General features: G+C 32.9%; 1 protein-coding gene across 2 annotated transcripts; it reads right to left on the minus strand.

Annotated features, from left to right (window-relative positions):
• Nucleotides 1–719: 719 nt before the first annotated feature.
• Nucleotides 720–9941, minus strand: LOC128197922 (uncharacterized). 2 transcript variants are annotated; one of them, XM_052880778.1, is made up of 3 exons: nucleotides 9084–9941; nucleotides 8464–8496; nucleotides 720–877 (listed from the first exon to the last, which is right to left on the minus strand). In XM_052880778.1, the coding sequence occupies exons 1-3, from the start codon at nucleotides 9889–9891 to the stop codon at nucleotides 864–866; spliced, it is 855 nt and encodes a 284-aa protein (XP_052736738.1). In that variant the 5' UTR covers nucleotides 9892–9941; the 3' UTR covers nucleotides 720–863. The 2 variants fall into 2 exon arrangements, with proteins under 2 accessions (XP_052736738.1, XP_052736737.1); XM_052880777.1 differs by lacking the exon at nucleotides 720–877 and having other exon boundaries at nucleotides 8374–8496.
• Between the last annotated feature and the right edge of the window lie 2589 nt (nucleotides 9942–12530).

Here is a 12530-nt window from a genome sequence, read left to right on the forward strand (position 1 = left end):
GCATAAAGAAGAATTCATACATACATGAGAGGGAACTTGGTGAAATCTAACCCTAACAACATACTCATCTCATATTAAACAACATTCGTTCATCACTGTGCTATTCTGCTATTGATCAAAGTGCATTCATATTTAATTTTCTGTCTTTGCATCTGAAACCAATGATCTCGTTTTCTTTAAGTCTTAATTAATCGAGTTATCACACGACTGTCTAGTGCCGAGAGTCCTTTGGGATACGATACTTGGTCTTACCATGTTATATTACTTGTGCGATTCGGTACACTTGCTGATTCATCAATAGCCAAACCAGTATATATCGTTGTGTTGATCTTTCTCTCCTTTTTATTTTAGTGTTGATTCATTATATTTGTGTTATTGATTTCAAGAAAACCAAAGATTTTGCAAAAGCTTTTGAAAAGAACAACTTTTAAGACAAAATCCAACTCACTCCTCCTCTTGGCTTGAGATATAAGGCATCACTTTTCTAACAATATGCACCAAAGCTAGGAATTCGGAAATTACTCAAATTTTAATTGGTTAGGTTTTCAGTATAATCGATTAAAAAGTTCTTGATGGTCGGTATATAACAAACTATTAGCAAAGGAGGAATTCATGATAAAAATAATGGTTTCTTGAATTCAGTAGGCAAAGATGTATGAGATTTTGTGATTAATAGTTCTTGTGAGCCTATTCAGAGGGAATATCATGGATATAAAATCAAAAGGAGAAAATATTCATTAACACCCTAGAAACTGTAGAATGTCCAGAGAATGAAGAAACAAATCTGATGGTAGAAAAGTTTTCAAAATTCTTGACATTCAAAAGGAAAACTGACTTGAATCTTACAGAAAATCAAGAGCACTCTAGAGAACAAGATCTGCATCAAGAAAATGAACATAGGGAAGAAGTAAGCAAGAACCCTAAACAACAAATAGATTTAAGCATGATGGCCATATCTCACAGGCTAGAAACATTGAAGAAAAATGTGAAAAAGAGTCTATGTGGTATCTTGACAGCGGATGTTCTAGATACATGACTGGAGATCTTATAAGGTTCAGCAGCCTATCTTACAAAACAAGTGATCATGTCACATATGAGGACAACTATAAGGTAAAATAGTTGGTATTGGTAAAATACAAACACCCTCCTCATATATCATTGAAAATGTCTTACTTTTTGATGGGCTAAAACATAACATGCTTAACATTAACCAATTATGTAATAAAGGATTAAAAGTTACATTTGAACCAAATCACTATTTAATCTGTCATGCTTCTTCAAATGAACTTATGTTAATTGGCAAGAGATATAACAACATATATATGATTGATTTTAAGAAATCTTCTTTTAAATCTGTGATATGCTTGCTGTCTAAGGAAGATGAACCTTGGTTGTGGCACAAAAGACTTGAACACATTCACATGCCTCATTTGAATAAACTTGCATCTATAGGTCTTGTACTAGGACTGCCAAACATAAAGTTTGAATCCGATAGACTTTGTGATGCTTGTCCTTTCGGTATATATGCTTATTGAAAAATACCATTTGGCCTTTGCAATGCTCTTGGAACATTTTAGCAATGTATGTTGAGTATATTTACAAATTTGTTGAGACATTTTATTGAGGTTTTTATGGATGACTTCATCATATATGTTCATCTTTTGATGATTGTTTAGCTAATCTTGCGAGGATTATGGAGAGATGTGAGGAAACTAAATTTGCTTTAAATTTTGAAAAGGGAAATTTTATAGTAGAGTAGGTATAGTTTTGGGTCACGTTGCTTTTAGGAATGGTATACCGACCCTGCTAAAATTGATACTATTTCACAATTGCCTTACCCTTCTTATGTACGAGAAGTTTGCTCTTTTCTTAGACATGCAGGTTTTTATAGGAGGTTTATCCAAGACTTTAGCAAGATAGTTAATCCTCTCTCCAACTTACTTCAAAAGGACGTAATGTTTGACTTTGTAGAGATGTGCAAAAGATGCTTTTGATACCCTAAAAAGGGCGTTCACCACCACTTCCATCATCCAACGACCTGACTAGACATTGCCATTTGAGTTGATGCTTGATGCATTAAACTTTGCAATGAGAGTGATGCTTGCACAAGGAAATAGGAAACTACCACATGATATATTATGCTTCCCATACATTGGACACTACACAAGCTAATTATACCACAACCGAGAAGGAATTATTAGTTGTTGTATTTGTCGTGGATACATTAATATCATACATACTTGGTTCTAAGGGAATTGCTTATATTGATCATGTTGCATTGAAGTTCCTTTTAAAGAAAGCAGATTCCAAACCAAGGTTGATTAGATGGATGTTACTGCTTCAAGAGTTTGACATTGAGATTCAAGACAGAAGTAGGTCACATAACCTAGTAATTGACCATCTTAGTAGGATTGAAAAGGAAGATGACACTACTATTCAAGATGAGTTTCCTGATGAAGTTCTACTAGCTGCGACCATTTTAAAAGGTATGTATCATGAACCTTGGTTTGCTGACATTATTAACTATTTGGCTGTTTTTTCTATTCCTCCATCTTTCTTCAAATCTAATAAGACCAAGCTGAAAAGTCAGGCAAGATACTATGTATTGGATGAACCATTCTAATAAGACCAAGCTCTTAACATAAAGCACAAAGAGTTTCTTAACAAAAGCACAAAACTTCTCAAAAAGGATTAACTGTTCAAAAATGTTCATAGACAAAGTATTTATAGACCCTAGTTTGAAAGCTGATCAGAAAATTGAAAAGTCTTTTTACAATTGTCACTAATAATCGATTATTCTAGAGGCTTTTTCAAAAATCTTCTCTCTCTAGGATAACTGATTATCCTAAGTGATAATCAATTATTCAAGAGGCTTTTTAGCAATTTTAAATTTAACTTGGATAATCGATTATCATTTGTGATAATTGACTATTCAAAAGCAATTCTGAAATAATGTTTATCTTGAGGGTCTCTCCAACCTGTTGTGTGTCTTTCTATGTTAAGTCTAATATATAACTACAAATGACTTATTACAAAAGCTTTAAATTGAACAACATATTCTTCTAATCTTTAAATACAAAGTGTTAGCTTCATCATCAAAACATTCTTCACTTTAGTTCTTTATTTGTTGCTAAGATTTTTCGGTGGAAAAAGAAAAGGACGATTGTATGGGACAAGATAACTTGTTGCAAATTATACTACTGGAAGAGGTACCCTCAAGCACCAACCATCTTCTTCCAACAGTGATAAGGATGTCGGTATCCACCTCAAATATCGGCTAGAAGCATGTGACTAGACTTATTATGATTTGAGTCGTAGGTTTGAGAATTTTCAAAATCTGATCATGATATTATTGCCTTCAAAGGCATAGAGTTATCTTCAACACCTCCTAGCAACGACCCAATCTATCCCACCCTAGTTGAGCCACATTTACAATTGTAGTAACAAGACGATGAAGGAGAAGAAAACAATTATGATGGATATGTAGATTATTAGGACTTTGTTACATATAAACATACTTTTAGAACTTTTATGTTTGTCTGAATTACATTATAAACACACTTGTGATGTTTGTGTGATATTGTATTAAGGTTTGCTTGGATTTGATTGTCTAATTAGCATTATTAGTTTTGTTGACTTCTTAATGTTTATGTCTAAGATGTTTGTGTTATAAGGAAATATAGTCCAATGCACTGGAAACTGTTACACTATTTATTGACAAAATTTATCGACGCATAAATCCATCAATAATGTCCTACTAAGTCAAAGAATTTATTGAGAATATATCCTTCAGAAATTATTGATGGATATATCCTTCAATGATTATCAATAATCCATATTTGTTTGTCAATCTTCTCAGTATTAATTTTTACCAATAAATTTCAAGTCATTGGTATTATATATCGACGAATTTTTGAACTTTTCGAGGTATACTGGTTGTCAATAAGTTAATTTTGTTTTAGAGATCGTAACTTGTTTGTAGAAGATATAAACATTATTCATATATTGCTTCATAACTTAGTATACGATAAAAGTTTGGATAATTTCTAATGGTCGAGAATAAGCTAAGTTCACAAGTTTAATGAAGAAAATAGAGTGTTCTTGAAAATGCTTAAGAGGTTAAAGATAAGTTAGGTAGTATATTACAAAGTTGTTTAGTTAAGGTATTGTTTGATCAATGCATTGTTGAGATCGTCTATCTAGTATATTTTTGGATTCATCTAATGTGTTTCACTAAATTTTGTTACTCAATTATTTTCCAATCCTTTCAATGCACTAGTAAAAAAAAGGCGTTTAACCTCGCACAATAGGTTTCGGGTTAGGTGAAACCGAAGCATATAGGCTTATTACCTCGATTCAAGATGAAACTGATGCCTAACACACTGTCGCATCTCTCTGAAAAGCTGATATTTGGTCTCTCACTTGCTCTATTGCCTCGATCCATGGTAAAAATGCAGCATATAGCTCTTATTACCTCGGTTAAAGGTCTAACTGAATCATATAGTCTGTCAAAATCACCTTTTTCCCTATCACCTGACCTGCTTTGTCATGTTTGTCACGAGTCCTATGCATCGATTGCTCCAGAATCGATGTGGAAATGCTTTTATGCTTCAGGTGAAAGAGAACCGAGGCCTATAAGATGATTTTAGAGTTTATTTTTATTTTTTTATACCAGCATAGGCATCGGGTTGATGTTAACCCGAGGTGTATACATGTATATTGCCTCGATTATTTCTGGGAGTGGTGTAATAGCTATATTCAAAAATTTTCATTTCTCCTCTTCATTGCGCACTCTCTTTCTTCTGCCCTCTATTTTCTTCTGCTTCATTCGTCGCTCCCTTTCATCTTTGTCTCCCTCACCATTGTCGTTGCCTCCATTGCTCTTTGGTGCTTTGCTTGACGAATCCACGTTGTTGTCTCCATTGCACTGGCTTGCCTGCTGCACCGTCCCTGAACCACCATCGCTGCACCGCCCCTGAACCGCCCGTCGCTGCACTGCCCTTCGTGCTCCACACCAACTGCACGGCGCCTGCACAACCGCCCCCGCTGCACCGCTGGTTTGGTGCCTTCCTCCAATGTTTCCTCCACGTCGTAGGTCTTCATCTCCTCTCCTGGATTGGATCAGTTGCCAACTTTGCTATCAGAGACCCATCAAAACCAAGAAACTCTTCTTGTACGGTCCCACCAACACACAAATCTTCTCTTTCACTTTCTTTTCAAGGCAATTAGGATTTGCCAGTTCCGGACAAACTTACTTCACTGGCGCACATGATCACTCCGACCTATGGCTTTTCGATGATTTCGATCAGACAGAAGCTGAGAGTGGTGCTCTAGCTGGTAAGATTTTGTATTATAAATTTTTATATAAAATGGTAAAGCTAATGCACACCTATCTTCTCATCATGGGGAACAACAACTATATCTCAATTACTGAACACACATTTCATTTCTCATGCTAAATAAATCTTCCTCACCAATTATTAGTCTAGTAACTACTTATCCCTACTTTGAATAATATCCACTTCCATTCTCAACAACACCAAATGTAACGATACAGCACTGTTTATTTTTCACACAACCTATTTCTGATATATATTCTTCCCATCCTTATCCATAACACTTTTTCCCATAATTATCTCTTCGCACTTATCCATTTACAAATGATTACTTTATCTTGGATTCTGAATTGATAAATAATTTTATCGTTTGATGAAAAATAGGCTAAATTTAAGCGGAAAAAAATGTTGGTCGTAAATTGAAGTACTCTGAATTAGGCCTGAAAAGTGGAAGTGTGGTGGAGAATGTAGTGGTAGTGTTTTTGAGTTATATGAAATGTATTTAGTTTTGGCGAGCATTGATGGAAATGGTTGAGTTAAACTTATTACAATAAGCATCAACTTGAGAAGTAGGTACTACCTTGTTTTCTTAATGTGATAATAAAATGTTTGAGCCTCTGAGATGATCTAATTTTTATCCACAGAAAATGTCTGATGATCACTTGATTGCATGGATGGTTTTTTACTGTATTTTCTACCTATTTCAAAATTGTGGATTGAGTTATATTCTACTTGTGACTTTCTACAGGCAAATAAAGAGAAGATTTGTTTTGGTTGCTTGGAAGTTCATGAGATAGAAGCCTTTGTGCTCACTTCTGCTGGGTATTATGAGGAAATTACCAGGAACTACTCTAATTATTACTTATCTGATGAATCTGTAGCCTTGTTTGCAGAACATGTTCCAAGCAGACCTAACTACATTGTTGGACAAATTGTGCATATTGAACGCCAGATTGTGAAGGTGGCACCCCCTCGGCCTGAGCATGGCATGGCCTCCAAATGGGGAGAAACGATCTCGGTTCATCATGGAACCAAGGAATAAAGTCCAACGAAAAAAATATTTAAAAAAATAAAAAATGTTACTGCTTCGGTTAATTTTGAACCGAAACAAAATCCTACCATTTTATAGCTCGGTTCGGAACCGAGGCAAAAGGTCTATCACTTTTATTTCGCCTGAATATGCCTCGGTTCAGAAACTGGTATCTATCAACGAAAATAACCGCTGTCATTTTCCCTGACTGCACTAATAATGATATCAATCGTTGCACTCTTCTAATGATTTCATTTACTAAAGACCCACGGTTTTGTCTTATGGATTATATGGAAGACCTCGTCTATACATATTATTTGACATAAACGAGGCACGGTGGATTTTCTTTCTAAACATACAAGTTGTTGTTTTGTTCATCATTTTAAACAAAATTCATGACACTTTTTATTAAAAAAAATTATTAATTATACTAAATATTCAACAAATACAAATTGAGTTTAATCCCTTGAATTTTTTTCAAATATGCCAACATGGAGAAAAGTGAGGTTAAGAACTTCAACATTTACAATTAATGATTATGAGAAATATGAGAAATAACAAATCAAAGTAGCAACTAATCAACTTAGAAACTACTTTTGATAATGATACTTTGACAATATTTTTTTTACAACATTTTAACATCATTTATGTGTCATTTTGTTATTAGTTCATGTTGGTGTTTATGATTATTATTATTATTGATTGTGGAGTAATTTTGGACCAATCATAAAATGACACATAAATGATGTTAAAATGTTATCAAAAAAATGTTGTCAAAATATCGTTATAATGAGTTCTAAGATCAATCCATAATCACCTCATCAATATATCATCCATTTCAAGCTCTATCTCATTCACTGTTTTTTTACTTTATTTTTTATTATGTTTAGTAGTACCTTCTACATGGAAAGTTATGTGTCTTGGTTGAATTATTCTCTAATTTTTCAATATAAAGTATTGTCGGTTCCTTTTGAGTTTTGATTACTTTTTATAGGATTGTTTTAGATGCATTTATGTATAACTCAATACTATGTTTTTATGTTAGAATTTTTATTAATATTCTAATAACCTTTTATTTAAGTAAATGAGTGGTACTTCATAGACGTTGAAACTTGGGAAATATATTAAATAATATATCACGAGAGTAGTGTGGATGGGATTTTAGTCATAGACATTGGAACAATTGAAAAAGAAAATAATTAATTCCCAGTTGGTTAATTTAAACTTAACATGTTGTAGAAATTCTCTCCCCCTTAAGTTTATGTTGTTTAAGTAATGGTTTCAAAATAAGTTATCCAATCATGAGTTAACCATTCAGTGAGTCAACTAAATTTAATATAAGTGAATTAAAAAAATTTAAACTATGACTTGGATTGGTGAATTGACCTGCTTGCTCGTTTATTTTTAAGTTTTTTTTTTTAATTTTCAAAAAAAAAATCACAAATTCTAATCAAGTTTTAAAAAATTATTTTATAAGAATCTAAGTTAATAAGTCTTAAACATTTCTAATCAAATTCTAAAGTATGATTTTCTCATATGTTTTTTTCAAGGGATTTCGAATTGAAGACAATTGGTAAAATCAAGATAAATACTCTTATTAATAATTTTATTTTAAATATTCATCACAAAGAGTTGTATTATATCCTTGATTATTTCTATTATTAATTCTTTATGTTTTCTTAGTTTATTTTTTACATTATGTGTTACAACCAAAATTTTGGAGGTTTTAGTAATTAAGTAAAAGTTTTAAAACATTATTTCACTTCTTTTATACAACCCAGTTTACAATGATATAAATATATAATTATTTAATAATGTATCGATATTTTATTATATTTTAATATTTATATACACATCTACTTCAGACAATTTATCATATATATATATATATATATATATATATATATATATATATAATAGTTTTAATTTAAATGTAAAATTCTGAGGAATACACATACATGTAAAATTTTCAGGAAGACACGTGTAAATTAATTTGTAAAATTTCTCTTTTATGGAACTCAGATATAATTCATTTGAATTACTTAAAATTAAAATTAGTTTGAATTATCATGCTGACATATGGTTTAGTACGCGTACCTGCAAGGTATACTTCAATTATTGATAGAGTTCCTAAAATAATAAAAAGAAAATGTTTATATAAAGATAAAAATCTAAATTTAAATATTATATTATTTACATATAAATTAAAAAATAATTCACTCCTGCATATCAAATTTGAGAGGTAACTGAAATTTAGTTAAACCTTAAATATATGTTTTTTTTTTAAATATCTAGAAGCATCATTATTATTTAATTTTATATTCAATTATGTGCTACCTATAATTAAACTTGAAGCTTATCTGGAAATGAATAAAATTTTATCTAGGATTTTCAACATTGGCCATATTTTAGGAAATTAGTACATTTTAAAAAATTTACAAATAAATAAGACGTGTTTTAAAACATACAATCTTATTAAAAAAAGTAGTTTTAAAATATATTTGTACTTTCTATTTTTCTAAACTGAGGTTTTGTTTTACAATATAATTTTTTTAATTTTAAAAATATAAGAAGTTGAAATGTTAACACCATAAAGTATATATCTTTTTCTAATTCAGGTAAATACTTTTAAAGAAAGATTCGTAAATTTTAAAATAATTACTGGAAATAAATAAATAGTGATTTAAAACCTAGAAAAATATTAATATATATCTCACCACAATTGCTGACTCCGTGGTGGATGAAAATTTCACAACCTAAGCATTGAATTTGTTGCGTGGTTTGGTTGAAGTCGCAATCCATACCCTTTCCACATTGCTCCCTGCAAGCAACTGGTAACCAAGTCAACCAAAATCCTTCTTCCAGAGATTTAAGGATATCAGTATAGGAAACGTTCCTGTCATGTGTTTGACTGCCATGTGTCCAGTTTAGGAAGGTAGCAACCTTTAATCTGCATCCGGCCTTCACGTCCATAACTGTAAATTCCGGATCACCGCGATCCAGCACGGCGTAGGTATAGCCTCCGAAATCACAACCGCCGCCGGATTTCACTTTCACATATCGAGGATCATCACTCACTCGGTAACTACAGTTTAGAAACACTACTTTATACCCATACTCCTCCCCAGACAAAGTAATCAGCAGATCTTTGTCAGGTGCACTGAAACTTTGTGTGTACAAGAAATAGCGAGGAAACGAGCAAGAAGTGTCCTCCACAACACCCGGATCAATCAGTCGGATTCGGTACCTATCGTAATTGATTTCCTCCACATAGTATTTCCCTGAAAACAGTGTAACCAATGTTCTGTTATTCACGCAATCAAATTCATACTCGGGAAGGCCGCAACTGGGAGGGTCGTCTTTCAGTCGGAATGGATGTTTTATGTGGCGAATTTCCCCGCACGAAGAAGATGGACAGGATGTGCCATGCTTGGCGCAGCAAGTTTGGTAGAATAGTAGGAGAATGGTGGCCATAGAGAGAACCACCAATTGTGCGCAGCGACTGCAACAAGGTAAAACAGACATTGTTACCTCTGCTCCTCAAATTGGAGGAAATGACACTTAAATATTACCAATGGCCGGACTACTACCTCAAATTATTAATAAATGATAGTTGATTTTTTAAATCGATTATATATGTGTAGCTAGTTATATCCCTTTAATCCTCTTCCTTTAAATTACGATTTTTTTTAATTTATCATATAATTTAAGAAAATTATATTAACTTTTATTTAATATTTAATTTAATAACTTATATTATTATATATTAAATTATTTTTATATTTTTCTATAATTATTTAATTTATATTTCATATTTCTATTTTGTATTTGATATTAAAAATAAAAACATCTAACATTATTTTCATATTCAATATTTAATACCGTAAAATCCTATTTTAATAGTTAAAATATATATATATATATATATATATATATATATATATATATATATATATATAATAACTTACAAGGAACCTGAGATTTATAGAGAGAAGATTCTATTCTTGAAGAGTAAAAATTATGTATTATGTTGCTTCTCTCTCAACCAACTACTGCATCAACTGAAAAGATATTCCCTTCCTAAGCTCACACCAGTTAAGGTGATCTTTGCAAAAAAGAAAACAACACATACAGACAAAACACAAAAGCAAGGATAAGTTAGTGATACAAAACATTTCATAATATACTTAAGTATTTTAAACATTCCACACATATAACACAATTTAATCAACCAAACACTTTACACATGACCATACTCTAATTGGACTGTTTGGACTTAGAATGAATGTCGAGCTATGGCAGGTTGTGCATTTATGGTGGCTTCTACTGCTTTGCAAAGCCATTGTTAATGTGTTTCCCCCTACTACACTCACAAGGTTAGTATGTTTCACGCCTTGGATCATATTGGAAGCACCCAAGACTAAGACCTCCTTCTTCTCACCACATGAATCTTCTCTACTTGAGAATGAAATACCATTAGAGTGTGAGGATAACCCCAATACTGAGCTTTTTGCATTCATACTAATGATACTTGAAACCACCATTGAGAATTTCCTCTTTGGAACTCTCTTCCATACCTTTGAAACCATTGAGATCACTTCACATTCACATAGTACACAATACATGAGACTACTGATCATACATTAAAGAAATAAAAACACCCATACAAGTCATTAGAAATCACACGATAACACAATTTCTTCATGGCATCTTGATACTCATATTTAGGTAGGGAAAACTGCTCTGAAACCCTCATCAACAACTCAGGAAGTGTCCAAAACCCTCAAAATGACCTAAAGAACGTCTAAAACGGACATCCAGAACCCTGAACCCCCCTCCCCAAAGCAAGTGAAGTGGCGCCCAACAGTGCTCGCCCAGGGGTTGGCTGTTAACACTTCGGCAAGTGTACCGAATCGTATCAAGTAATAATAAATAGTAAGACCAAGTATCGTTTCCCAAGAGACTCAAGGCCTAAACAGTTATGTGATTTCTTGATTAAATAAGACTTGTAAACGAAATTGTTGTGTTTATATTATGGAAAAATAAACATGAATGCAAGTGTTGATCAATTAGATTGAAAGATGCAAAAGTGATTGATGTAGAATATGGAATGATTATGTTGTTGGGGTTTCCGACTTATCCTATCCACTCTCATGTATTTATGAATTCATCTTTCTTCATTAATGTTATAATGCCACTTTCTAATTTACCTTAAACCCGATGTCTCGATGAAGAAAGCCTAATCCTAATCACTAGTTCACAATGTCTTGTCTCCCTAGCAATTAATCATGCATTACATTCACACGAAAGCTTAAAGGCAATCGATCCTACTATTCCCATGTCTAGGTAATATTGCTTCCGGGAGAATTTCCCCAGTTCTAGATTTTCTCATATGTGTAAATAGTGACAAAATCAATAATCATGCAATTCAATCAGTTAAACAAAGCATGCATAGAGTATAGAGGAAAAACCTTAACAATTAACGAAGTAAAGCATATATAATCAATAATCAATTCAATACATGAGAGTTTCAAAGGATTACATCGTTTCTCCAACAACAAAGGAGGTTTAGTTCACCATAGACATGGTGAAACTAGATGAAAATAATGAAAGATAGAACCCTAAAAGTTGAAGATCGGAGCTTCCACATCCAAAATTCGCCTCCAAGGGGTGAAAGGAGTGTAATTTCGCCTCTTTCTGTCCAAAGATACCAACCCTAGGTCGACTGAACCCTTATATAGTTTATTAAAAATATAGAAAATTGGTCCAAGCCCAAGTTAACGGCGCTCAGCAGTGAAATGGCGCTGAGCGGTGAGTGCGGCACTCAAAATTAGCCCTCAGCGATGATGCTTAAGCGCGAGACAGTGTACTCAACAAGCAAGCTTGGCGCTAAGCGGTGAAATGGCGCTAAGCGGTGAAATGGCGCTCAGCGGTGAAATGGCGCTCAGCGGTGGCTGCGATTATTCTTTTGTGCACTTTTCCTTCCTTTCCTGAGTCCAACTCCTTGCTACTTCAACTTCTTTCATCAAATTCCTCCAAATTCCTGTCAAAACAAGGAAAACCAAGCATAAAACCCATCCAACTCTTTTATTTCCACAACTTAAGCAAAAGCATGATTTCAAGCTAGATTCTAAGTCATAAAGGGTGTTTTTGATGTCAAAATT

Source organism: Vigna angularis, chromosome 7 (assembly GCF_016808095.1).
Source record: "Vigna angularis cultivar LongXiaoDou No.4 chromosome 7, ASM1680809v1, whole genome shotgun sequence".
In the NCBI taxonomy this organism is placed as follows: domain Eukaryota; kingdom Viridiplantae; phylum Streptophyta; class Magnoliopsida; order Fabales; family Fabaceae; genus Vigna; species Vigna angularis.

What these genes read in the sequence shown, in the direction of transcription:
- LOC128197922 (XM_052880777.1), bottom strand. Translation starts at nt 9,891, where the DNA reads ATGTCTGTTTTACCTTGTTGCAGTCGCTGCGCACAATTGGTGGTTCTC. An exon ending in CCACGGAGTCAGCAATTGTG is followed by an intron (nt 8,497 to 9,083) that starts GTGAGATATATA and finishes TTATTATTTTAG; the next exon opens with GAACTCTATCAATAATTGAA.